General features: G+C 50.0%; 6 protein-coding genes across 6 annotated transcripts; 4 read left to right on the forward strand and 2 right to left on the reverse strand.

Annotated features, from left to right (window-relative positions):
* Nucleotides 1-1968: 1968 nt before the first annotated feature.
* Nucleotides 1969-2447, reverse strand: LDX57_007373 (uncharacterized protein; the record flags this gene model as incomplete). Its single annotated transcript, XM_046089089.1, has 2 exons — nucleotides 1969-2284; nucleotides 2335-2447. The coding sequence occupies 2 exons, from the start codon at nucleotides 2445-2447 to the stop codon at nucleotides 1969-1971; spliced, it is 429 nt and encodes a 142-aa protein (XP_045945059.1).
* A 789-nt stretch (nucleotides 2448-3236) lies between these two features.
* NUA3_1 (putative component of NuA3 histone acetyltransferase complex) lies at nucleotides 3237-3413 on the forward strand (the record flags this gene model as incomplete). Its single annotated transcript, XM_046089090.1, has 1 exon — nucleotides 3237-3413. The coding sequence occupies one exon, from the start codon at nucleotides 3237-3239 to the stop codon at nucleotides 3411-3413; it is 177 nt and encodes a 58-aa protein (XP_045945060.1).
* A 275-nt stretch (nucleotides 3414-3688) lies between these two features.
* NUA3_2 (oxidative DNA demethylase) lies at nucleotides 3689-5281 on the forward strand (the record flags this gene model as incomplete). Its single annotated transcript, XM_046089091.1, has 1 exon — nucleotides 3689-5281. The coding sequence occupies one exon, from the start codon at nucleotides 3689-3691 to the stop codon at nucleotides 5279-5281; it is 1593 nt and encodes a 530-aa protein (XP_045945061.1).
* Nucleotides 5282-16198: 10917 nt separating this feature from the next.
* Nucleotides 16199-19318, forward strand: LDX57_007376 (putative HLH transcription factor (Hpa3)). Its single transcript, XM_046089092.1, has 4 exons — nucleotides 16199-16992; nucleotides 17051-17800; nucleotides 17864-18103; nucleotides 18165-19318. Exons 1-4 carry the CDS (start codon nucleotides 16770-16772, stop codon nucleotides 18476-18478), a joined length of 1527 nt encoding a protein of 508 aa, XP_045945062.1. The 5' UTR covers nucleotides 16199-16769; the 3' UTR covers nucleotides 18479-19318.
* A 992-nt stretch (nucleotides 19319-20310) lies between these two features.
* LDX57_007377 (uncharacterized protein) lies at nucleotides 20311-24069 on the forward strand (the record flags this gene model as incomplete). The annotated part of the gene is made up of 1 exon (XM_046089093.1): nucleotides 20311-24069. The coding sequence occupies one exon, from the start codon at nucleotides 20311-20313 to the stop codon at nucleotides 24067-24069; it is 3759 nt and encodes a 1252-aa protein (XP_045945063.1).
* Nucleotides 24070-24841: 772 nt separating this feature from the next.
* On the reverse strand, nucleotides 24842-25783 carry LDX57_007378 (uncharacterized protein; the record flags this gene model as incomplete). The annotated part of the gene is made up of 2 exons (XM_046089094.1): nucleotides 24842-25615; nucleotides 25673-25783. The coding sequence occupies 2 exons, from the start codon at nucleotides 25781-25783 to the stop codon at nucleotides 24842-24844; spliced, it is 885 nt and encodes a 294-aa protein (XP_045945064.1).
* Nucleotides 25784-26635: the final 852 nt, after the last annotated feature.

Consider the following 26635-nt stretch of genomic DNA (forward strand, 5'->3'; position numbering starts at 1 on the left):
CGTTGGCTGGGTCGGGGGAAAGATCTAGATGGGTCGATGATCCGCATGAAGATAGGTAACTATATACACTACGTACTGATCGGCACAGTTGGATGGTTGAGGTGTATTAGGTGTGAAAGACAGTGTACTCGAATTGGCTTCAGAAAATACAGACTTGGTCAAGAGGAAATTCCGTGTGCTATTTTGTTGTAGAACGAACGAAGAAGACGGAACGCGAGAGCTGCCTGGCAGACACGCAGTATGCTGTGCTAGAAGAAGCAACAGGAACACAGGAACGGAGAGCATCTTGATAGCCATGTTTAATCTCAGCATTCTGATACCAAAAAAAGGAAGAGGCAAATGAACGACGATTGAGACAAGTGAATAGCGCCTCCGCGTGGATTATTGCTCCAGAATGCAGAGCACAATGAAATATATACCCTGAATTGGCATGAGGTGGACAAGTGCATGCGGCAGCTAAAGCGCCCTATCATCCTAAATACTTGTCTAAACAATCACACCTCGCTGCATATATCTATATTGGCAGCAGCTACATACCCAGTAAGGGTCAGTCGGATGAAAGAGTGCTGTTAAGTCGATTGACCAACAGATTGGTCAACACGGGGTTTGCTTTCTATAGATAATGCATCATTTGGTACCCTTACCCTCATGAGCGTCGATCGTAATTCCTGGAGCCCCAAATATATATGCTATCTTGTAACAACGGTAATACCATGGCTCCATCTATCAGTTGAAACATTTGGTCTCAAGCCAGCCAAGTCGTGGTGACAGGATCCTATAAAACAGAGGAATATCCGAAAGAGAACTCTGTAGACACGCCGCAGAAACTGGTCCTCATCTCCCTCCTTCCACTCTCCATTTTCCATTTAGTGCCGCATCCTGAAGCAAGTAGTCTTTCAACATGGATATTATGGCCAGGAAAAACAAGATGCTGGCTCTGGTTCCGTCTTTTTCTTTCCTACCTGACTCTCTGCCTGTCTGTGCCAACTGATCCTGTCGTGTAAGTTAGCCGGATGGAATTTTCGGATCGAGCTAATGGGTTGATTTGAGCAGCTTCCGATCTGCTTCCCATGACAAGCATACCTCCTTGGGCAAAGGTGTCTTCGTGAAGCGCGGTATAGACCCCGAGTATAAACGTCTCCTCGATGAACTTAGGATGAGCCCGAGAGTCACGCAGGATGACGAGAAGTTCATGACTTTTGGCTCGGAGCCAGCCACCCTTGGCAGCGGAGGCTTCATAAGGTGCACCGGTCTGGTCATTGCAAGCAGCCAGGGGGTCATCATCGGACACTAGTCTAGCACCGATCTCGGCATCTCTCGGGCCAATACCAATTCGCCCGGCCTAATAGATGACCACAAGGTCGCCCTGACAGGCGACAAAGCGTGGATCTACGGGCACGTCAGGCTACATGAACCGGACAAATATACGGGGGGTGAGTTCCTCCAGCAACTGAAGACCATCGTCCAGGATAAACTTGGCATTATGCCTCAGAGAGTGAAGTATATCGAACCGGAGGATCTATTGGTGGATGATCAAGGAGAATTGTTAGTGGAAGAATGGCCACCAGAGACAATGAATGGCTTCGTCCTAGTGCAGCATCCGGGTGGACAGTCACAAGAATCCATCGTCGCCTTCGTTCGTCTAAATTGGCAGCAAGCCGGGACAATACTTGACTAGCTTGCCTCAGTTAGACGCAAGAGATCATTTCGGCATGGATATGGATCGTAATGGGCAATGATTTGTTATAATTGGCATGATTGGCTACTACTAGCTAGTTAACTAAAAGCCTACCAATTACTTTCCCCAACCATCGATAATCGCAAAGACCTCTTCGCGACCAGACGTATCGGCCAACTCCCGTGCGGTACGGCCATACGTGTCTTGTAGATTGATATCGCTACCTCGCTCCAGCAGAAACCGCACACGTTCAGGGAAGTTGGCAAGAACCGCATAGTGCAACGCCGTTGCTAACCTACTTCTCCGCCAATTGCGAAACTCAGCTGGATCCCACTCAAATTCGCGCTGGTTGACAGGAAACCCGCCTCGTCTAGAAGCCATTGGAGGGCTTCCATTCGTACTTTGAATCTACTTTCAGCAGCCCTTTGAAGAGCATTACTACTAGGGAAGTTGGCCCCATGAGCAGCAAGCAGCTGGAGCGTCGAAACTGAAGCATAACGACCAGCTTGGCTCGGCACATCCTGGTACTTGTTCCTGTTTCTCGCGTTAGGATCGGCTCCATGCTCGAGACACCAGCGCACCCGCGTCTCATTATGAGTCACAAACCTGTCTTGCTATTAGATTTGATGTCTTTTTGCTCGTTCAGAATAACTCACCCTAGTGTCGGACACAGGTTCTCCTGGGCGGGATCGTTGATGTTCCATCCATGATCTAGAAAGACCTCGAGCACTTCAAAGGCGTTGCCATTCAAGGCCTTCTTTGCGATCATGGGCGTAATCGACGCTCAGCATAGCCACTTGATTTGTCCCCGCAGCCTGAATTAGCAGCCGAGTAAGAAGTTCGTAGACATGCTTACTTATATCGGTGTGGGTTCTCATTTCCGTTCGATCGAGTATCTCGGTCACCGTGGGATCGATCCCGAGATGATCTTTCTGTGTTACACTTTCATCAGCGACCTCGGCCTCCCATCTGGCCAGTTGACTCTGCAATTTGGTGAGATCCCTGGCTTGGGCGGACAGCTCCATTTCCTCTGTAAGGGTTGAAGGAAGTTCACCGGGGCTAGACATGGTGAAATGCTGTGTCTGGTGGATTATGAAAGAGAAGAGGAAGGGGTTGGAGCAGGGGTATAGGGAGAGGGACCGGAGTGTCGACTAATGGAGCGTAGATAGTAATATTAATAAGGGCTTATCTTAACTAATTAACCTAAGCCGTAACCTACTAAATACAGTGCCATGGAGTATAAAATGTAGGATTCTCAAATCACACTAAATTGCCACCAACACAACCACATTACAGATCGAGATCTTCCAGGCCACACTATCAATAACCAAGATATAACTAGGTACCGGAAAATGTAATCAATTGATCCGTTAAAACACTTCCATGTCGAATGATTGGCCGTTAATGATGGCCTGATCTGGTGGCCTGATCGATGCCCGCGGCCTCTCACCGCCTTGTCCAAAAAAAAAAAAATCTCCGCGTCGCAAAAGCTCCCTGATCCAGTCGGTTTCAATTCTGGATTCGATTCTCAGTCTCAATTCCTCCCACACCCGGCAGAATGAAGCGCAAGACGGACAACAAAGATCCCCAAGGGGCCAATGGTCAGCCCGACTCCAAGAAGCGGGCCTTGTCCAGCGAGGAAGCCGCCGCTCGATTCCGCGACGGCCTTTTCGAACCCTCCGTGCAGGAGAACTATACTAAGGAATACGCCAACTCTGCGCCGTATGTCATCTGAAAGGGTCTTTTTTGACTGCGCGATGGAAGAGACACACAAAGCGACATCAATGCTAACGCTGCTTCTTTCCCAGGTACAAACATGGCGTCATTCATCCTCTGATCGAACCCTCCCTGCTACGATCGGTCCGCGACGAAATCCAAGCCCAAGTCGACTTCACCGAGAAGGAGACGGACATCTACAAGATCTTCCAGTCCGGAGATCTGGCCAACCTCGACGGTCTCGACGACACTTCCCTCTCGCGATTGCCGTCGTTGCTGAAACTGCGCGATGCGATGTACTCGGCCCGCTTCCGTGAGTTCCTGTCGTCCGTCACCAACTCGGGCAAACTGAGCGGCAAGAAGACCGACATGGCCATCAACATCTACAACGAGGGGTGCCATCTTCTGTGCCATGACGATGTCATCGGAAGCCGTCGCCTCAGTTATATCCTCTACTTGACCGACCCCGATACTCCCTGGCAGGCGGAATGGGGTGGAGCCCTGCGTCTGTACCCCACGACCACCAAGAAGGACGCCAATGGCGAGGACGTCAAGGTTCCCAGCCCGGACTACAGCCTGAGCATCCCGCCCGCTTTTAACCAGCTGAGCTTCTTCACCGTCCAGCCCGGAGAGAGTTTCCACGACGTCGAGGAGGTGTACCACCCGAAGGAAGGCGAGGACAAGTCCAAGAAACGGGTCCGGATGGCTATCAGTGGCTGGTTTCACATTCCGCAAAAGGGCGAAGATGGCTACGAAGAGGGTCTGGAGGAGAAGCTGGCCGAGCGGAGCAGTCTGGCTCAGCTCCAGGGCCGCGGCGACATCTACGACCTTCCCCAGCCCCAGCCTACCATCTGCCACGAGGAGACCGAGCCTAAGGTGGAAGGAAAGGGCAAGGGCAAGGTGGAGGAAGTGTCGAGTGGCACCGAATTCAACGAGGCCGACCTCAACTTCCTAGTGCAGTACATCGCGCCCTCGTACCTCACGCCTGATATAGCCGAGGAGATGTCTGAAACGTTCGGTAACGAGTCGTCGCTGAACCTGGAACGGTTCCTGTCGGAGAAGTTCGCCGCGCGCGTACAGGAGTACATTGCCGAGCAGGAACGCACGGAGCTCCCCCAATCGTCGGACGAGATTAAGGCTCAAACCGGCTGGACGGTCGCACGACCGCCGCACAAACAGCGCTACATGTTTCAGCAGTACCCCACAACCGCACAGGACCAGAAGACGCCGATCCAGGAACTCCTGAATGACCTTTTCCCTTCACCGGCCTTCCGCAAGTGGCTGGCGCTTGTGACAGGCGCCGAGCGCATCACGAACTACGACTACCTGGCGCGTCGGTTCCGACGCGGTCAGGATTACACCCTGGCCAGCGGCTACGATCACGAGGAGCCGCGATTGGAATTTACGCTCTGTTTGACGCCTACCTCCGGGTGGGAGAAGGACGGGGATGATGATGAGGAGGAGGAGGAAGATGAGGTGGATGAGGCAGAGGACGGAAAGGGCGAGTCCGCGGCGGCATCAAAGAAACCCAAAAAGCAGACCAAAGAGGCCTCCGAGACCCACGATGAGCCCGCTGTGGGTGGCTATGAGATCTACATGGCCGGCGACGACGAGGACGAGGGCGACGCCGCCATCTACCGATCCGCCGCGGCCGAGGAGGACGACGGGATCCTGTTTAGCACAGCCGCCGGATGGAACCGACTGAGCATCGTGCTGCGGGACAGCGGCACGCTCAAGTTTGTGAAATACGTCAGTGCCGCAGCCCAGGGAGACCGCTGGGATCTGACTGGCGACGTGGGCGTTGATTTCGGCGAGGCTGAAGACGAAGACGACGCGGACGACGCTGAAGTCGAGGATGAAGAGGATGAGGATGAGGATGATGAGTAAAACTAGTTTCATCGTTTTCTTTTTCCTTTGCAAAATTAACATCATTTGTATATAATTTCTAGTCAATTTCTGTTTATTTGGCCCTCTCTTTGTTTCATTTCAATTGAATTCCCGCACGAAGAAGTCATGAGAACTCGGGAAGTTGGGCACACCTGGATATTCCATCCTTTCATCTAACGAACTACAAAAATAGAACATGCCATTCCTTCAATTTCAATCCAAGCTTGTTTCTCAATCGTCGTTGCCTACGCATCTGCAGGGCACACCACCTGGGCAGCTCAGCTCAACCTCCTCCCTAGTACAGATAGGGTAAGGCAGGGTAGTAAATCATGCTAATGTGCGTCGAGTCAGGATCTACGCGATCTATCAATAGCCTGCAGGCAATCTAATCAAACAAACGAACAAACAAACTCCGCCATACAGTATGTACAGTTCTTACCTCAACCACTAACTACCTAACCCCGGACCTCACTAGTCCATGTAATTAGCCAGCAGCTGCGGCAAGCAAAAAGGCGCAAACAAAGCAAGCTGAAGGGGATCGGATCCCAGCTTGGCTAGCCAGGTGGCTGAGAACCTAGTCATTTAGCTAGCGAGGTCTTGGATGAGAATCAAATGACCTCAGGGCAGGAACGTGAGGAGCTTGGTTTCTGACATAGCCACTTTACCTAATTACCTGATTACCTGGTTGGCTTACCTGGTCAGTTACTGTAGGTATTTACTCTGTTTGTTTCAGCATTTCAGGGGAGTTGGGTATATTGTAGACTGTCTCTATTGTCTGTGATAGGATTGTAGGGATAGATCGACCTTAGTATGGATGTACATAGGATCAAGGGAAGGACAGGGTGACATTGACATTGACATAGCCTACTTATCCCTACGAAAAAGTGACCACCTGGCTAGTAGGCAAGTGAATAACCAAAGCAAGGCAGATTCAATGTTGAATTGATTGATAGCCAATAAATCAAAATGACGGCTCATATATGAGTTTGCTTTTATAGTAATTGAAAATTTACAATTTGTCTCTTACCGTCGTACATACAGTCAACAGTCCTCCCACCTAGGTAACTAGGTATCTAACATCCCTCATTCAATATGAGCGCGACCTATCGCATAGTCCCACCGAACGAGGCCATTTCTTCTCAACGCTTTTGACTGCGCATGTGTGGCTAATATCGCGGTCCTCTCTATTTATTCTACGGCGTACGCCGAACAGGACGCTCAATCAATGCACTTTTCCGAAAGTAAATAAGTGACGAATGACACCTAGGTAAACCTGTTAGTTACAGTAGTAGTGGTTAGTTAATAGTAGATTTAAAACCCCAAGACCACAGTTCTTACTCTATACTCCATACTCCTTGCCTACGGAGTATGTAATTAAGCCATCCTTTCCTCTCACCCGGAGGACCGATTGGATTAGGACGTCCCAACCCCAGCCGGGGCAGTCTCATGTAAGAACAAAGGAGAATAATAACCATAACAAAACGCAAATAAACGAAAAGAGAAAAACAAAACCAAATTGAAATTGCATAGGAAAAAAAAAAAAAACTTCATAAACCACGTCGTCCCATCAAACACGCCTACTTCCTACCAACACCCTTTCCTACCTTAGTATCCCGTTCATCCTGCCTCGTATTCGAGCGATCCCGGAGATGCGATGAGGCATTGCGAAGAGAAAAATGGCGGGAAAGGTCCGAAAGACCGACGAGTCAGTTGTGAAAGTTTAAACGACAAACACCCTAGAAGGTCCATAATTGGGGCTTTCTTGTCTCTGGCTTGGGGAGTTGTTATTGGTTTGGAAGACTTGATTTGTTGTTTTTTTTTTTAGCCTTGGATTTTGATCTTTTTTTTCTTCGATTCGAGGGTTTCTTTGTTTGAGGCTCTCTCTTCCTTTCTGTCTCACTTTTTCTCAAGTTTCGAACGAGCGAGCGAGATTCTTGAATTGGATCTTGTGTGTACGTGAAACTACTTATCTCCAGATATATTATCTATGAAGAAACGCAATTCAACATCTTCGATTCATCGACATTGTACATACAGTGCATTCACAAGAGTAAAATCCATGAGCATAGCTAGCCTTATTATTCACCATCTCTCGTGTCCTAGCAAGGAAAAATAGAACAAAGAAAAAACAAAATCTACACCGTATCTGCCACATGGCTAAGGCGGAAAACTATTAAGCAACTATTTACCCTACTTACGGCGCGTGATATGATTTACCAGGGTGGATAAGGTTAAGTACTGAGTCAGTTGCAAGCGCTATCTATCTATCTATCTATCTACCTTACCTAGGTACATACAGTCACCCTGTAGAGAGAGATGGTTTGTTTGCATTATTGCTCATAATCAGAGGAGGGGGTTGTTGTTTCTTTGGACAGGTAGATGGATGGACCACACACCGTCTATGTAATTAGGTACTTGAACCAGATACAGTAGGTGAATGGTCAATTGATAACCCCGGTCTTACTGTGGCTCTTAACGCTTGCACGTGGACACTATCGATCCTATAATATAGTAGCATCTAAATCTACAGATCAATTATTCATCTTTGACTAAGTCTTCCGGAGAACTCCGTGGGCATCAATATACTATATCAATATACTATACTATACTACAGATTGCGGGGGCTTACGCAGCACATAAGCATCAGTTAACTAAGGAGATTCAGGATGCTAAATACGATTTTGGCCGGTCATATGTATCGACAACTTATCACAGAGTCGGAGGTGCCAAGAACGTGGGGCAGTCAGCCAGTCAATTCGGAATTAGCTAGTTAGTTAGTTCTGTTAGTTGACCATTCGGCATTCATTAATAACACCGAGGAAATAACTAACTATTCCGTAGTTTACTCCGTAGGATATTTCTACTGTACACCGTGTAGGTTAAGAAAAAGCCAAGCAACTAAGTAGGCGAGAAAGAAAGTCGTCACAAAGTACGAACCACTTGCGGCGTACTTCCGGGAAGAGGAAGGTGTTTTCGCCCCGAATGGAGTTGGTTTTGGCAGCGGACGTGGTTATTTAGTTGGTTTTGCACTGCATGATTACTCTGAGCAAAGCGATGTGACAGTAAGAGACGCCAAGACCAACACTTCAAAGAATACAGTAACTAAGCTAGGTAGGTACGTAGAGATGGAAGCGAAGGGGAAATACCCAAAAAGGGTACACCACTGCGAACCTAACGGGACTCCCGAGGGAAGACATGGAGTACTCCGAATTATAAGGTGGATCAACTCCGGTGGTCAGTGAACACTGCACAGATAATTAATATATTGAAGCAAGATGGTTCGCGTAGGATTCTGCAACCCCGAGTGCAAAAAAAGCCGCATGGTCAGGTAATCTAGAAAGTTGACATGGGCTGACTCAAACCGTATGGGGAACAAGGACATCGGTACGAGGCACAGCGGTCATGTCATGCACACAGCAAAACCCAGCCCCAGGTGCTCAGGAGCGTGGGCGTGTGGCAACTGCAACGCAGCGCAACGCAACGCAACGGTAACTAGCCCTACCGCTGTCAAAAAGTAAAAGGAGCACGAAGGCCACGATCTAGGTCGACCGACGAGATTGATTAATATCCATTGATTTCGTGAAGGAAGTGTTGGGGACGAGTGGAGTCGGTCTATGCATGATGCAAAGTGAAAGGCCCCCAAACCCATTTTTTCCCTCTCGTCTGGACTAATCAGTCATCGTCTGTCCTCCCCGGGCGCTTGGATGACATGATAGATTAATTTGTTAGGTCAGCACGGTGCAGGAGGCGACGGCGAAACTCCCCGGAGGAACACCAGGCATGTGCGGTCAAGATGGACGGCCATCTATACTCTGTCGGGCAGGTCCGTAAGGTGCCTGGGGTGTCAGGTAGATGAAAAAAGCGTGGCCCAGACCCAATAAGGCGTCAGGAACCCAGTTGTTTCTGGGGCTTCCTTGCTGGCTCCGGTCGTTATTACCGGGCGCTATTAATATGGTTATTCGTTTATGCCATTTGTATGGCGATTCTTCTTTTTTCTTAGCCTGAGGCAGTACTCTGTACCTACTGCCTAGTCGTTTTCCTTCTCTTTGTCCATTGACCTAATTTTGGGTCAAGGCCGATGCATAGCCTGTTCGCAGTCTGTACCTGTACCTACCCTAAATCCCTAACCCTCGATCCCCCGGGAGGGATTCATTGATCGAGTTCTTTAGCATGCACGATGGACTAGACCGGGGTATCCCTGTCTGTCACACATTCCGTTGCCCCCTCACGCTGCAAGCTGCAGCATGTAACGGACATCACTCTGTCTGTGTTCACGTTAGTCAGTCAATGGTCCAGTAGAATGTAATGGCCCGTATGTCCGTCAAGGTAAGGTTGTTCAGCGATCCCAAATCCGTCCTTCAACGGTAAATCATCCATCCATCAATCGGCCGGGTGGCCCGTCCGCACTTCCGCCCGTCAGAATCATTATAATCCGCGGGATCACGATGCACCGGATTTTCCAGCCAGTCAAACCATCAGTCAGCCAGGAAGGCCATGCTTTCGGCGGCACCTTGCATGCAGTGGGGGGCAAAGGAAGGGTGGTCGGCAATCTATCTTCATCCGGTCCAGTACAGCCCTGAGGGCAAGGCCTGCGTAAGATTTGGGGGCGCCCGCGTGCGCCCCCAAGGGAGAGAGAGGGGAAAATGAGAGGGGAGGGGAACGAAGCAGATTGGCCCCGGCGATGGGTTGATGAGGATGATCTCCTCGGGCCTTCTTTCGGGGGTCTGGTGTTACCTACCCTGACCGAGAGGAAAGAGGAAGGGGCCACTACTGGGCTAGGATACTGCCTTAGGGTTACTTCGGGGCGAAAATGATGCATGAGTTAGTTGGCCTTTGGTATGTGCATATTGTCTTGGCGTCTGGATGGCCCTCGGTGATTTGGCTTTTCGACCACGCTAGCAGGGGGCAAAGGAAGAATCTGTTGTCAGATCTGCAGTTGTTGGTCAGAAGAAAAGAAGGGAAAATAGAAATTGATTCTGAAAGAATTGGATCAACGAACGATCGCTAAGAAAATAGGAATAAAAATAAACATAAACATAAAAGAACACAAAAAGGTATAGAAAAAACAGTTAGTCCTAACGTTGATGACAATCGCGTCGGTGTACACCGAGTCCAACTGGACCAGGTGAAAGAAAAGTTACATTTAGCCCGACTACTCGAGGTCGTTGGAAGATAAGATTGAGCTCTCATGCTTTGTTCCTTATCAACGGATCCGGTCAGCGTTCATCCTTGCCTTGTCTTGGATGATCAGTTGGGATCGGCCTGGATGATTATGCTTTCGGTCCTATCCTGCCCTGTTCCATGCTAGTATAGGTGAATATCTAACCCACCCGCAGTAAGCAATGGGGACTCCTGTCTGAAGCAAGGGTTTTTATCGACCAGTCACGATGCCAGGGTCATCTGCGCAGCGCCAACTTTTTGTTGCGATTGTAAGACAAGGATAGCTGAACGCTACATTGCTCCCCCCAATCCCAAGTCCATGTGTAGGAACGGCTTGACACGCTGCGGGCAGCTCTCGAGACCAGGAAGGGGGCGCCGGAGATGAGGACAACGAGGTTTCCCGTGGGGATGAATGGACTTGGCAAGGCAAGGGCATGAATGCGAGACGGGGTTGGTCATGGTCGCTGGATCCTGATTGACATGACGATATGCACCGAGGGGAACACACACCCACCGATTGTCCACATGTACTCCGTGGTGCACATCGGTATGCACATCTGGCCATGGTCACATTCCGTGGAAGCGGGGGAGAATCCTAGACCGACTGGCCGGGGTTGACGGGACTGGCTTCATGGTTATTGGATGCCTTTTCCAGTATATGGAGGGTTGGGATGTTGAGGCTTTTGGCCTGGTGTGATGGATAGCAAGTAGATGGAATCGGGGGCGGTGGCTAGTCGAGTTCAGGAAACCCGCGCGAGCTTTTAACATCTTGATTCTCGATATTATTCTATCAAATTGAGATTATGGATTATTTGACTTTTTGACTTCACACCGTTTCCGGATGCTTGGCGCAGGGTGGCTGGACCAGTCAAAGCGTCCAATGTCCAGGCCAAACAGACTTTTTAGGGGCGATCAATCCACCGTGGTTGCCATGTGTTTGCTGGAAGTCAAAGCCCTTTTTCCTTGCTCGGGCGTACTTTGTGTAAAGTTACCCCCTCCTGAATGCCTGAGGGTACTTTCCACGTTGGGAATCTTACCGGCCAAGTTAGGAGAGCCGATAAGAGAAATTTGAAAAAGGGAGAATAAACACATTATTGCTGAACAATAATAGCATATTGAATTCCACCAGACCAATCCCTCGCAGAAGTGCCCCGGTCGCTAGTGCATCGCTCGGCTACGGAGCTGTCATACTCATGACGCCTCCATCGACCCAAAGTAGCGTAATTCTGATTATTATTATTGTCATGATTCTGCCTCAACGTGGTCCTCCCCAAACCTCGCAAGGAGCAACCGAATAATAAACTTTCCCAAGAATGATACCTTCGTACAGACGGAGTACAATACCATTACACCGCCGCTTACGGCAGTTCGCAGCCCGTGGGACCCCTGAGGACGATCGCTCAGTGCGGCCACGTGAAGGCAGCCTGTATCGAGATCGTTGCCGGCCGAGGACCTTTTGTGCCTTGATCATTGATTACTGACACTTGCCCCCCCACGCGACATGCCGTAAGGTGGTACCTACCTTACAAGAGACTGAGTCCGGATGCCGATATTCTTCTGACATAGTAATCAGCTATCTGCTTTGTCGATCCAGGATCATAATGAGGAACGTTAAAAGTCGCTTAGGCCTTCTCCTGGATTGATAGGGCTAGGGAGGTACGGAGTCAAGGGGCGAAATTTGGCCACTACGTAATTACCATTAGCGTACGTGGTTGGTAAGTAATACACGAGGCATTATCATTAATACTGTATAAGACGGTTACCGCAGTCTAGAACAAGGGCGCAAGCTCGAGTGTCGTAACCAGATGGTAAACCCATCCACCTCCGGCAGACAAGAACCGTACGGCCAGATGCCAATGATGCAGACACTTCGAGCCATGATGTAATCTGGAAGGAACTGGAAGGAAGGAGAGAAAAGGTACAGTCCGGAGTACTGCATAGGCCAAAGTTAACGGGGAATGTAGTCCATCCCTCGCGTCTTTGGGGCGGAAGACCCCTTCGAAAATGCCTGAGCCCCTTCAACAACGTGTCTCTGGTGTCTCTGGATTTATTTTTATGTATTACATATGGTCTCGTCATTCACCACCATGGTTGAGTGCCGAAAATCTTCAGGCCACGGGACATTTCGCAGTGCCTGCTCATTATTCGCCCGCACCCACCGGATCGACCTCTGCCTCCCACCTCATCCACATTCTGGGCCCCACTTCCCGGCTGCTCCAAGGCACTAAGCTCCAAAGGTGCTTCTTCTTGAACTGGGTCGGTTCTTTCTTGCTTGTGATCTTTCATTTTATTTATTTTTTATTTTTTTTTCTCTTTTCTTTTCTTTTCTTTTCTCCTCTTTTTCTTTTCCTTTTCGGCATCGATCTCCAACAGAGCAGATACAACCTTTTGCCCGTAGGTATCGATCCGAGCTAGCGTTGCCTGCTAAATTGCTAAATTAGCTTTGCAGGTGGGGAAGACTGCGGCCGATGTCAGTCGGCAGACAGGGCTACCCTGTTTAAGTTAAGCCTCTAGGCTAGGCTCGCTCCAATTAATGAGATCCTTTCTGCCCGGTCCCCGGTTCGACTCGCAGCCAGATGGAGTGGGGCAGCATGCAAATGGGAAACAACCAAGAGGTCGGCCATATGGACGGAAGATAACTCTCCCATTCTCCTGCTTCTCACTGCGGTGTATTGCCAGGGTGCCCCGGCCCTGATCGGCATACGGAATGTCCAGGATGGCATCAACTATTCGAGAAGAAGACACCTCCCTGCCTTCCTGGTGAAGTCAATCCGGTTGATAAACGATTCACCCTGCAGTCATCATATAGACCGAGATTGGGGACTCTGATGGAGCTCAGCTGCCCTCAAGATAGACCAGGCCAGTACACAGTATCAATCAGGACTTACCTACTGTGTACAACTCTCTGCGGGAAGACAGGGATGAACAATACTGACATTGACAATATCATTAATTCCCTAAACCGTAGTATTCTGCGAACCACTCAACCCAATAAACTCACTTTTGCATGGGACTCGAACGGTTATCCCTTTCTCCAAGCAAGGACAGTCCAATCGAGGTGGAGGAGAGAATATTTCCGGCCGAGTGGAGGACTAAGCGACTGGGAGTTTGGTACCTGGCATTTCCACCAAAGTATAATCGTGATCCCCGAGGGCAGTTTACAAGGTCCTGCTAGCAGGCCATGTTCCGGTCGAAGTTTTTGGTTTAAGAACATTGCGTCGTTTTGGCGCGCGTCCGCCAAATTCTATTCCGGTCGGGAGTAACCGTGGTCTGGAAGCTCGAGTTCGGATCAGAAAGCTCGCCCGCCGGGCGGCCTTGATTCTCCTCCCCAGAAGTGCACCTCGTGGCGGCGGTGGACTCCTGTGTTCTTTTGACTTTTTAATATTTCTTTTCTTCTCCCCCCTCTCCTCCTTTCCCTTTTTTGCGCGCAGTAGTGCACATCTGTCTAATGCTTGGCCAATTACGCCCTGCCTGTGGTCCCGCATGCTTTTCCTTTTTCTGTTCCCCTCTAAAGTAGTTTGCCCCAGTGGCTGTCATTTCACTTTTTCAGGAATAGCATGGATAATAGATTACCACTGTTTAGTTCTTATTTTAATTCCTTGGTTCCGTCCCTCTTCCTTCCAGTACGGCGTACTCCGTAAGATACCATTTGATATTCCTTCAGGAAGTGGTTGTGGTGTCCACTTGACATGTACCTAGGTAGTAGTGATGGATTCGGACACGCAATGCCAAGCAATCATACATTTGCTTCGTATTCTCCTTCCGTAAACCGTTTAATTTCGGGTCACGGTAGTATCCATTGTGGCTTCGTCTTTTTACCCCGTTTGCCTTTTTATTTTTTTGCTTTTTTTTGGGGGGGGTGTCTTTTTCAAGTCTCCTGTTAGGTAATCTGTCAGATTTTGTACTCCTCGTTCGTACGGTACAGTTTAGTCTCCATTCGACTGGCCAAAGTTGCTGTACTTGAAAAGAGGGGTTACCTGCCTAGTCATAAGTTGCATACATTCTTCAGCATAATCTGTACTCCATAAGTATTATTATTCAGGTTACGGTGTATATCTTTTTTACCGCTAAAAAAGATGTAGGGATAATGATTTAGCTGCCCTACACACAGCATGGGACTTGTTGGACTAACCCAATGGCCCAATACTACTGAAGGAAGGGGGCAGCGTATTTTGCTATTGGGAAATTTCCAATAATCTTCAAATTTAGATTTTAGAATTCTGCCAATATTCCCATAGTAGTAATACCTCGTAGTAATACTGTGTCTGCAGTAAAAGCAAGTAGAATCGAAGAATCAGTAATCATCATCTCCTCATGGTATTTACCACCTAAACTGCAATCGTTAGACTTCCGGGCAAGACACATCTGGCAATCGATTCTTATCCCGATGTTTATTTACGAATTCGCCCCTACCTTCAAGAATCAGAATAGGAGGGTGATAGTTCCGGTCCCATCATTTATTGTTACTCTTATTGTATTCGGTTTTGGTTCTTGTACAATGAAAATAAATAATCAGAATTGTTGACTGTTAAATTGATGCTATGACTATTGCAATATAGTCATGGGCCATGACCGACTCCTAGGTACGGAGTACTAATTATATTCTCTTGTTAACCGCTGCGACTACAGTACAGGGTCCTTGTCAGCACTGTTCCTCCCTCCAAAGTTGGTAGGTAGTATTACTATTTTTCCATCCATCCATTCCTTACCATTCATTCTCTTTACTATTCTTCTGCCTTTTGTCAATTCATTTGACCGTCCTCCTTAGCTCCGGTCACGACTACGCCTCTTTTCTTCCACCCCCCCCCCCCTTCCCTAAAAAAGAAAAGTGACCAGGCAAGAAGATTATTTTCTAAACCAAAAAGATAAAAAAAAAAAGGAAAGGGAAAAAACAGTGTATGTCGAGTATTCCTACAATTAATTAATTCTATTCTATTTAAATTTTCTTTGACTGCTGGCAGCCCTTGACTCCGCCCCAACTTCATTTAGTCTGAACATCATCGATAGCTCCCGCTACTAAACTAGCCTTTTCCACTGGATCTGGTCCTGGGAAACTAACCACCACTGGCACTGTACTCCGTGACGGATTTTCTGCTGCCACAACCACAACTTCTCGCTCTTTTCTAGACCACTCTCTCTCCCTTCCCTCTTTTTTTTTTTTTTTTTTTTTTTTTTTTTAATTCTCCCACACCCTCTCTCTCAGTCTCCCCTTCTTCAAAATCTCCGTTGCTCTCTTGCCCACACCCCTCCTTCTCTCCCCTCTTCCCGTCCTTCCGAACCGTTTCCCCTGGTCATCTTTCTTTTTCAGTCTTTTCCACCCTTTCCCCCCCCGCAGCAGCGTGGTTTTCGCTGGGCCCTCCGTCGGTCGGACCCTCTTCTCTTAAACTTCTTCCTGCCCAATTGTTCGCTCTCTTATTTTCGTGCCACGTTCTACTGCACCTCCCGAGCGTTTGCGCCTTCGCCTAAGGTAAGCTCCTGTGCGATCCATCATCTGCGAACCATACCCTGGACTTATTGGCTCAGGATTTTAACTGTCATTATTTTTCCGTTATGATTTTTTATTCTAATTTTTAATTTATTTTAATTGTTTTCCTTTTTTTTTTTTTCGTTTTCCAAACTGATACGATTTCTCTGTTTCCAGTACCAGCAAGATTTACCGCTTTTTTTTTTCTCTTTCTTTTCTTTCCTTTTTCTTTTATCGCTCCCACCCCCGAACTAGCAGCTACTGGGGCGGTCTCGACAATACACTTAATTTCGGTCATTACTACTCCATCATCGGGAATTCTTCACCATCCATCCTTCTTTCACCTGATCTTTGCCCGCCTCGCCCCTCCGTTTCCACCACCCTGACTGCAAGTCGCATTGTCATTCTTATTCAGTGTTCAATTACTACGCTGTCGACACCGGCCTGGGGGTTTCATCTTACTGCTTGTGTGGACCGAGATCGGAGTCAACCGAATATTCTACCAAGTCGCGTCGTCGAGTCGATCAACCACCGTACGAAACAGAATCCGAGTCAACGTTGAGCAGTTTTCTCGGGGGTGATCTCGATACTGCATATCACGAACCGTCCTGGCAACTGCTCTATAGTTACACGGGCTATTATTTCCTTGCTAGTGGACGGAGATTCTATCTCACCGAACTATCTGCCGATTTTGATCCCATCATTCGACCTGCTTGCCTTGCCGACTCGCGGAACATGAGATAGTGCGAAGCGTGATATATCCGACTTAATCCTGCTTGCTCCATACCAGGGCGCCCCTTGAATTCCTACCTTAACCCGATCGCGATACCCTTTTCCTGGACTTTGCCCATTTTTCCTTTTTCTATGTCTGTCATGGAAGCAACACTTACCCACCGTCCATGGGAGCCGGTCTCCACGGGGCCGCAGACTCCTCCGGTCCCTTCAACGCAAACACTCCCGTCGATATCAACCCTTACTGCGAGCATGACAAGCACTGCACCCCCACCTGCGGAGAAGTCACCAGGCAATACTTCTTTGAATACGATTGAGCGGGACTCGGGAAACTGGTCCATTGCTCAGAGCGCAAGTGAGTCCGGTTTTTGTCTGACTTTAAACTTTCGATTTCAGGCTGACGTGCATCATAGGGTCGTCTACCTATTCCACCGCGACAAACGGTACCGGCAATTACCCATCCTTATCCTTCCTCACGTCAACCCACCCCTCTCCCAACCGCTTGTCTGCCGTGTCCGACCGGTCCCCTTACGCCAACGATCACTCGAATACCAATACTCCCTCCTCTGCCGGGGCACAGCCCTCTCCTCACTTTGGCTCATCCCAGCCCAATTCAGCACTGCCCTCGATCAATCAAAACTATGAAGCCCCATCCCAACGGGGCAGCATCGCAGAACCGCCGGAATCGCGCCGCAGCAGCATAGACAGTAGGATGAACCAGGGGATCAGCTCGCTTGCCATCAATCCCGTTTCCGCTTCGCCTTATCATAGCACGAATGCCTCGCAAACTTCGATCGTATCGGGCCTGCAGAGGGAACGAGGCATCTCCATGGACGTGAACATGAATCCTTCCTACCGAGGGCCTCGTTACTCGCAGGGTCAACCTTTGTCTCCACTTGGTCCGCGACCTGGCGAACATCGCAGTTTTGCGGCTGGCCGCACTGCGCCTGCGATCTCGTCGAATCCTCGCTCCGAGATTTACAACGCTGAGGCTCCCACCGCCGGTCTTGCCTATGCGTTTCCGGACCCGGATGTCGCTCGGTCAAACTCGATTTCGTCCACAAACGACAAGCCGAATATCCAGTTTTCCCGAAAGGGAAGCACTGCTGAGTCTATAACTAGCAGTATCTACTCGGAATCTCGTTTGCCTCGCGGCCAACATGGTGCGCAATTCTTTTTTTTGTCCCGCGTTTTGCGCTGAAACCTTGTACTGATTCTTGTGATAGAACTCCCCCAGAGTGTTCACCACCATTCCCTACAGCACAAACAAGTGCGCGGTCTTATTGGAGACCCCGATCTTCAAAATGGCAATACTCCCTACAGCAGAACGCCTGAATTGAGGGTGACCCACAAACTGGCGGAGCGCAAGCGTCGCAGTGAGATGAAGGACTGTTTTGAGGCTTTACGGGTGCGACTCCCGCAGAGTCAAAATAACAAATCTAGCAAATGGGAGACTCTGACTAGAGGTAAATCACCCTTCCCCCCTCGCTGGTATGTTCTATCGTGAAATCACTAACATCTTTGCAGCGATCGAATATATCTCCCAACTGGAAAAGATGATTACCAGTGCCCGTCGTGATAACGATGTATTACGATCTGAACTCGAAGAGATGCGTAGCCAGCTCAACCAGCAGCAACCCAACGGACAATCGCGACCAGCGTCCATATTCGAACACCACCCAATGGCCCCGCAGCCGAATGGCCAAACACATGGCCCGATATATACCAACTACGCCCCCGGACCTGGGATGGTACAGGAACAACCGCGAACGTTGCCTCCTCTCATGAACGGATCCGTGGCCCCAATGCAAGGCGTACAGTATACCGACGACCGACGATAATTCTGCGGATGATGTCGGTCAGAACTTTCGGTTCAATTCTCTTGTGCCGGACCCATTTATACCCTCATTCAAAATCTGCGTTCACTCCTTTTCTCTCGATATCCTTGTTTTTGTCATGTTTCAACACCCCTGTGTTCTTTACTCCCTAGACGCGGAACTGGTTTTTCTTTGACTTGCTTGTAGATTTGATTTGGGTGGCCGAGTCTTTTTTTATTGGAGCGAGACTTGTTTCTCATCCTTGCTTTCACCATCTTCCTCAGCCTGGTAAAACAACACCAATGGTTGGGAGGCTTTGAGTTTTGTGCCACGCGATGTGACGTCCGACCTATGACTGAGGGCATTGCTTTTTCGATTCTTGCTTTGGCTGCGCTGCATTCAGATGCGCTTTTTCTTTTATATCTTTTGCATTGGAAATGGGATATCTTGGATTGGGATTGGTTATGGGAAGTGTGCATTATTATTACCTTGCTTTTTATTCTTATCTCTGCAACTGGGTCCTTTGGGAACTTGACAGTGCATTTTTTTGTACCAAAAAAATTCCAGCAGAAGCACTTGTGTACGGTGTGCAATTTATATCCCCATCTGTTTATCATGCTGATGGCGCTTGGGATGATTTTTTGCTTTTTGAGTGGGAGCGGCCACTTTGAATACCAAAACATTTAACGTTTCTTCATATTGGCAGAAGTTCCGTGGAATTTATTTTTCGCATCTTGGATTTAGTTTTCGTCCGGGCTCGACACCGACTTGGTTGCTAGCGGCGCTCTTGGGCCTCGAAGCAGCGAGTATTACGTACCAGGGTCATCCAGCTCACTCGATTACGGCAGCCGGCATGCGTTGCTTGCATGTTTTTTTCCGTATGAAGAGACAAGTATCGTCAAGACTGCCAACTATTTTTGTCCCGGGGAACAAGTACGTCGCTGATTGGATTCTCGCAACCTCATCCTTCACGTCAAGCCGTTTCTCTACGCGCCGGACCCAGAAGAGCGGCTACGCATATGCCAGTGCTTCTTGGTCCAACCAATGCCTGGCCTGGGACCTGCGTCTCAGATTGTGTTCTGCAGAGCCGATCACACAACACTGTCCAATGGTGCCCGTGAGGATATTGGCAAGATCCCGCTGGAGTCATGGCAGCCGGACATTTAGCATTCTGCAGCACGGGAGAATCGATGGTAATGCCCAATGGATTGCCTTCAGCGGGTGATCCTGATGCATGAGCTCCTGAGCTAATTATATCAGGCGTGCGAGAGTAGCTCTGTCTTGCAAAATGGATTCCTCTTGTCTCACCCGGCGTGCTTTCCTTTGGGACCTAGACTCCCGTCGCATCCTGGCGTTACTGGCCCGTCCCTCCAGCTTGCGGATGCTCATTTGTTTACTTTCCTTGCTCTGTCCTCGAGATTGCTCGCTAAGATGAAAAGCTGACTGTTTCTCTATTTCTCTTCACATTCGTTTCTCTCTCTCTCTTTTGTGACCTTATTCTATCTCATTGCATAAGGTGTGAAGGACAATAGCTGGTGCTATTGACTTGTTTTCTTTGAGCGGTCGTTGTCTTTGTTCCAAACATTCACCGGCGTTTTGCATTGTCAGCCATTGTTTGCATTCATAGAATCCTATTCATGTCTTTCGCTTTCTAAATTTCTGCTGTGTTTGCATTTCATTGTCAATTGTTGTTAGTTTCTCACTTATACTCGCTCACTGCCCGCCGGCTTGGGAGTGATCTCTACTCCCTGAGGAATTTGACATTTCACGGTAAGATACCTACTTGCTGTGAGCTCTAGCATTTTCTACTAACAAGAACGCTACTCCTAGAAACCAGTGTCTACAGTGGCAGAAAGATGGCGTTCAGGCGACAATATCCCCACGCCGAGTTGCGAATCCCCACAGTCCCAAACTTCCCTTTATCATCACCCATCACCGAAGAGGTTGCGAGCCCAACTTCGTCTTCGTCCGATGAGCGGGACCTGGAAAGGACTCGCCCGTTTGAATATCTGTCGAAAGTTACCAGTCGAAACCCTTTTGTTCGAAAAGCGGAGTATGAGCGCAATTCAGGAAGCAATCAGTTGGAGACGAACGCATACAATCTCCAAAATGGGCACCAAAGCAGCGAGTCTGGCCCCGGATCGCTTGCAGCGAAGAATAGTGGTGAAAAGCCAGTGGGGTTGAACCTAGTGACCGATTTCTCGTCACACCCTAGTGCCCAGGCAAAGACGACAGAGCCGCCGTTGATGGATCTGAACGACCTGAAGGTACTTTCAGAGGAGCGAGAGAAGGAGAGGTCTACACAAAAGATTAAAGGAATTTTGAAGAAAAGAAACAATCAGGATTATCAGCATCTTCAGGAAGACTCTCCAAACCCGACAAGGAGGCGGTCTACTTGGATCGATATGACGCCTAGGATATCGCCGAAAAAGAAGTACAAGGACGAGCTATCACCGTCCGATCGACCCATAATGATTGGGTTCAGCATGCCGTTTGACGGATCCCCAGACTCGCAGAATGAGAAACCACGGGAGCTTGACATCGGGGACAGTCAACGGACGCCTCTCACGCCTTCAATCGTGGTCACGCCGGCCAAGGAAGATGGCTTCTGGACTGGACTGACACCTGACTATCCCCGCCCCAGAGCGACTTCGAGCATCTACTCTCAGCCGACTCCCTGCTTGGAGGATAGCGAAACTCCCGTACCACCTGTTCCAGCCATCCCCGCACAGCATGCAGCGGCCAAGAACGAAATCATCAGCCCAAAATCTCCCCGCAGACGGTCTCTGGCATCGACGAGAAAGCACCGTTCGTTTTCTGCAGGCACAGTATTCGAAGAAGATGAGGTATCACGACCTGGCGCTCGTTCTCGGTCATACTCGAGTAGCAGCGTCAAACGGGCCTTCGATCGATTGAGCGGCATCGATGGAGTCAGTCGTTTGAGCGTTAATACTGAATACGATCGGCATCAGTCTCAAGGGTGGTGGACATACCTTCTTTCGCCGCTACTAGGTCGATCCAGCACAATCTCTAGCAGGAAAGCCCCTACAGACGCGGATCGACCTCCGGTTCCAGCCATCAAAACCAACCTGTCCGAGTCGACTGACGAATGGTGGGAAAAGGAAGTCTCATGCTTCTCGCCAGAAACTCCGGAGACCGCAGGGGTCACCCGAGGGGAGGTCGCTAGCTGGCAAAACTGCGATACGAATCCATTTGCTGATTTCAACTCGATAACGGACCCTCAGGCTGAGCCATTGGGGGAACGAAATGCTACGTCGTTCATGTTTCCCGGACGCGCGATCCAGGGCTCAGCAGCCGAGTATTACCAAGCGTGTGCCCACGAACTGTTCAGCGGCCGATCTTACTTTGAATGCCTGAACCATGTCTGTTCTATTACACCTAAGGATACGATACCAGTCTCAGAGCCGGACTTGGCTGCGGATGGTACGGTGAATGAAAGGGGTCTTCTAATAGACGTCGACGATATGCCCCGGTCCGAGCCGCACGAAGATAGAAGCTCTTTGGCGCCCACGTCGGTCTCAAAAACTTGCTCCTGTGGTGCGTCGGTTGCAGCTGACGGATCAACTGTTCCGAGTCGCAGCCCAAAGCAAGATGACCCCCCCAAAGGGATTATGCCAGAAACCCCAAAGACCGGTTCCCCAGAGCCGCAGACCAGAGGAGTTGTACCAGCTACTCCAGATGATGACAACACTCCTATTGAAAGCTCACCAGAACCATCCAGACATGGTACCCCGGCCCCCGAGCCACAGGCCAGGGGAGGCATGGATAAAGCAGCGCCAGCAGACTACGGGAACGAGAAGCATCAGTCGTTTAATCCTTTCGCCCAACAGCAACCAGCTGCTGTACCGCAGCCGCCGCCAGTCACACATGTGTATATTCAGCAAGCTCCAGTCCCGATTCAGGCACCAGCTCCCGTCGTCACTACCGAGAGAACTATTCCTCAATACGTAATGATACCTCCCCCTCATCATGAAGCGCAGCCGTCGCAGCCACAACGCCCTGATCCCATCTCACCAGGGTTTCAACAAGCAACGGAGGGATCAGGATCCATTCCATTAGGTGATATGGAGAACAGCCCGGCACCTGCGTACACAGCCTCTCGCAACGACCCGGCTACTCTTCCGCCACGCATCGAACCCGTTCCCATAACAAGAGAGGCAACGACAAATCCCTTTGCCGAGAGGGAGAGAATTGAGTCCCGGCGACGAAGGCATGAAAAGGAAGAAGCACTCGGAAAGAAGGCGGGCGGACTGTGGCGTGGGAGAGGATGTATCCCCAACAAGGGTTGCTTTGGTAGATCCGGACGCGAAGGTCGGCTGAAGCGTCGATGGTACATGGCAATTGCTGCCTTCTTCCTCGCCATTGTCATCGTCGCTATCGTCCTTGCCATTGTACTCACCAAAAAAGGCGACGCAACGCCAGTTCAATCGCAGTGGCTGAATCTGACCGGCTATCCACCGATGCCCACGGGCATCGCAACGGTTGCCGCCCCGGAGCCCAGAGTGCAGAATTCGGGATGCATCACTCCTGCTTCTCTTTGGAGCTGTGCGTTGCCGAAAGAGCAACAAGATGCTAATAAGCCCTATCCTGCCAACCAGCCTAATTTCCGAGTGGAGATTCGATTTCGCAATGGCACCTATCCAAACAGTACGACTGTAGCGTCAAGTCCAAGCAAACGGCTCGCATCTAGGACACCTGGCTCATTTGATTCATCTCCGTCTCCGCCAGATATGAAAGAACAGGCCTTCCTCGGAAACACTACGGATAACAACACTCTCCCTTACGCCGGCGAAGAAACCCCCTTCTACATGACCGTTCTATCTCCCGTGCCTCTTTCAACAGTCCGAAATGTGCGCCGGTCTGACAACTCATTCCCGGATCTGGAATCGCTCATCCCTTCCCCGGACGTGGACTCTGATGGCACTGCCGCCGCGGCGAATCTATATCCCCTCCCTGAATCACAGCCCGTGCGGCTCTACAACCGAGGCCAAGATAGCGAGCATTACGGCTTCTACACATACTTCGACCGTTCGATCTTCCTGTCCTCATCCAGTCCCCTAGACGGCAGCAAGTCAGACCCCAAAGACGACGACAACGGCGGCTCTAGCAAAACAAAAGCTCGTGTGCGGTGCACCTGGGCGCAGACCCGTTTCCTCGTCCAAATCTGGACACAACCTGGACGATCAGGCAAGACACTCCTGAGCAGCAACAGTACTAGCTCCGCATCCGTTACGCCAACATCCACCGCCCAATCCTCTTCCTCCACCAGCACGACCACGAACTCATCCGCAAGCCACTTCACCCGCCCCGGCTCCTTCCCCTACCCAATAACCATAACCCTCGACCGCCACGGCGGCGAAGCCAAGAAAAAGATGCTCTACTGCTACGGGTTGGAAAGCGACCTGCACATCAACGGGACGGAGAAGAAGCTGCAAATCGAGGACCGCGATTTCGGTGGTTTGCTTGTTAACCCGGCGCCGGGGATCTTTAATACGAGTTCTTCGGGGAGTGAGAGGGATCAGGATCTTGGGGGTTTTGATGGGGGCACGGGTGGGTGTGCTTGCCAGTGGGCGAATTGGGTTTCGAGAAGTTAGATATCTAGGTTGGGAGGGGTGTATTCTGAGAGGAAGAGGGATTATGTTGTTCGCTGGAACTAATCTGGAGTTATTGTGAAGAGGGGATGTGATGTTCAAGGATAATGCTCTAGGTCGAACTAATTTGGTTGCATTTGTTGGGATCTCACGTTCTATTGTTCCTTATTAATCTGGTATGTAAAAGCAATACTTCGTCGGAAACAAACAACCCTCTTGCCTGAGAATAGGAGCCCATGATAACAACAATCTTGAGCACTTTTTTCCTAAATAAGTTAAAGAATAGTTAGTGTTGCAGAGAGCGTAACGTGTGGCGTTAGCCATTTGTGGACAAGCAATTCGGGGTTGAGCATAGTAAAAGGTGTTGAGAAACAATCCAGAGACATAGAATGGTTTTATATATGAAAAAGGAACAACGAGAAGAATGTCTTTATCTGAATTCCATTAAACTTATTTATTAAGTGCTAGAAAAACTGGAAACGAAACCGTAACTCGAGAAAAAAAAGCCATATATATCACACCAAAGACGCCTTCTGTTCTGTCTGACAGTAGTTTTTTTCAACCCATTCTTGAATCAGAGAATGAATCAGGAAAATTCAGTGCCCGGAATACAAAGGAAAGACAAATAGAAATAGAAAAGCATAATCATGAAAAAGTAGCATATGCCCCTAACCCTAGTAATCTAGGAAGGCACATGCTTACTTCAGTGATGGTACGTCCACCATAAGAAAGAAAGGACTTGTCAAGGCAAAGAAGGTCCCATGGCATCTCAAGTCTAAGCCACAAGAAGCAGACCCAGCGCGACACATCCCGCAACCGCAAGGCCAGGAACAATGACCTTCGAGCCTGGGTTGGCAGGAGTGAACCCGGTGGCCGTGGGCTTGGGCACCTCGCCTTCATTACCGCCGCCGTTGCCGCCGTTGCCGCCGCCATGGCCGCCCGTCGCGGTGGACTTGGGGGTCGTCGAGTTGTGGAACTTGGGCGTGGTCGAGTTCTGGTACTTAGGCACGGAGACGCTGGGAGTCGCGTGCGGCGCCTGGGTGGTAGGGGGCGTGGCCTGGGGGCTGGTGTGGATGATGGGCACGCTGGGCTTGGAGCCAGGGGCGCTGGAGTTGGCCGGGTGGGCGCTGGGCTCGGGGATAGGGATCACGGGGATCACGGGGTGTCCTTCAGGCTGGCCGGCAGGGGTTTCGGGCTGTCCGGCGGGAGCCTCAGGTTGTCCAGCGGGAGCTTCAGGCTGTCCGGCAGGGGCCTCAGGTTGGCCAGCGGGAGCCTCAGGTTGGCCAGCGGGAGCTTCAGGCTGTCCGGCAGGGGCTTCGGGCTGTCCAGCGGGAGCCTCAGGTTGTCCAGCAGGAGCTTCAGGCTGGCCTTGGTGAGGAATTTCCGGCTTGCCAGCAGGGCCGCTGGGGTGGGCCGGTTCCTCGGGCTTACCCGCGGGAGCACTGGGATGGGCAGCAGGAGCCTCAGGGTGACCAGTCGGGACAGGCTGAACAACAGGGGCCTCGGGGTGGCCAGCCGGGGAGGTAGCATGAGGGACATGGATCACGCTCTGAGCAAGGTTAGACCGTTAAATCAAGTTGGGAAGGGGTAGAAGAGGAGTAATTACAGTTTCACAGATGGTCGTTGTGATAGTGTCTCCCCTCTGATGAAGATCAGCAGCGCTAGCAGTGCCAGCCGCGATGGCCAAGGCGCCAACAACGTGAGTAGAGAAGTGCATTGTGAAGAAATGAAGTGCCAATGATCTTGAAAGATATTCACTGATGGCTGGTGCGTAGCGTTGCGAGGGATAGACAACGGTGGCTTTTTGAGAGAAAGTATGCGAAGAAGAATGATGGATAAGAATGACCAGCCACCGGGTCGAGCAGGGGTATTTTATATTGTTCTTGTCGAGACTGATCCGGCATCAACTTCTCGTTCGGAGTGCAAAGTTGCTCTCGTCCTCTCGAAGGAACCTTGCCGGAATCGGACAGGGGGGAATGATGTGAGCGTCTGACGCCTTTGGAGTAGGCCTGAATCCGGGGCGGCTGCATCTCGAAGGCAAAGAGACTACCTTCTGTGCGAAAATGGCCGTAAATGGTCAGATCACGACTGCTCGACGAGGCGAACGCAAAAGGAATGCCATATCACGTGATGAGACGTCTTCAGCCCTAGCATTCCCAAATAGGCAAGCGTTCTCAGGGCCGGAAGCAGACAGGCATGTCGATCCATTCCTGCGCTCTGACCCTTCTTAGACCGTTAGCCATCTGCCAACAAAGGCCGGAGTCGTGATCCAGAGACAATGGACATTGAGCGGAACCGGTGAAAGTATGAAAGCATCCACGGATCCAAGCACGGAAACAGACCACATCGTCCGGAGGGTTGGAAACCCAAGAGAGAACGCCGTCTTCATTCATTAGTCATACTAAAAAGCTGCAGGGAGCGTTCGATTGGTGCTCTATACATTCCATAGAATGTCGATCATTTCTTCTGCTACGCGCCACTGCGACTGTCACGGCCTTGTAGTGTTCATGCCTCGGATTCCAGGATAAGCATTACATCAGGAATACCGAGTCTTTTGACTGGTGTGGCG

The sequence above is a fragment of the Aspergillus melleus genome (genome assembly GCF_016097325.1).
Source record: "Aspergillus melleus strain CBS 546.65 chromosome Unknown contig4, whole genome shotgun sequence".
NCBI lineage: Eukaryota > Fungi > Ascomycota > Eurotiomycetes > Eurotiales > Aspergillaceae > Aspergillus > Aspergillus melleus.

Bases quoted from the DNA above. Each gene is read 5' to 3' on its own strand.
- LDX57_007376 (XM_046089092.1), top strand. From the start codon at position 16,770: ATGTCTGTCATGGAAGCAACACTTACCCACCGTCCATGGGAGCCGGTC. The intron at 16,993-17,050 runs GTGAGTCCGGTT...CGTGCATCATAG, and splicing joins GTCCATTGCTCAGAGCGCAA to GGTCGTCTACCTATTCCACC. The intron at 18,104-18,164 runs GTAAATCACCCT...ACATCTTTGCAG, and splicing joins ATGGGAGACTCTGACTAGAG to CGATCGAATATATCTCCCAA.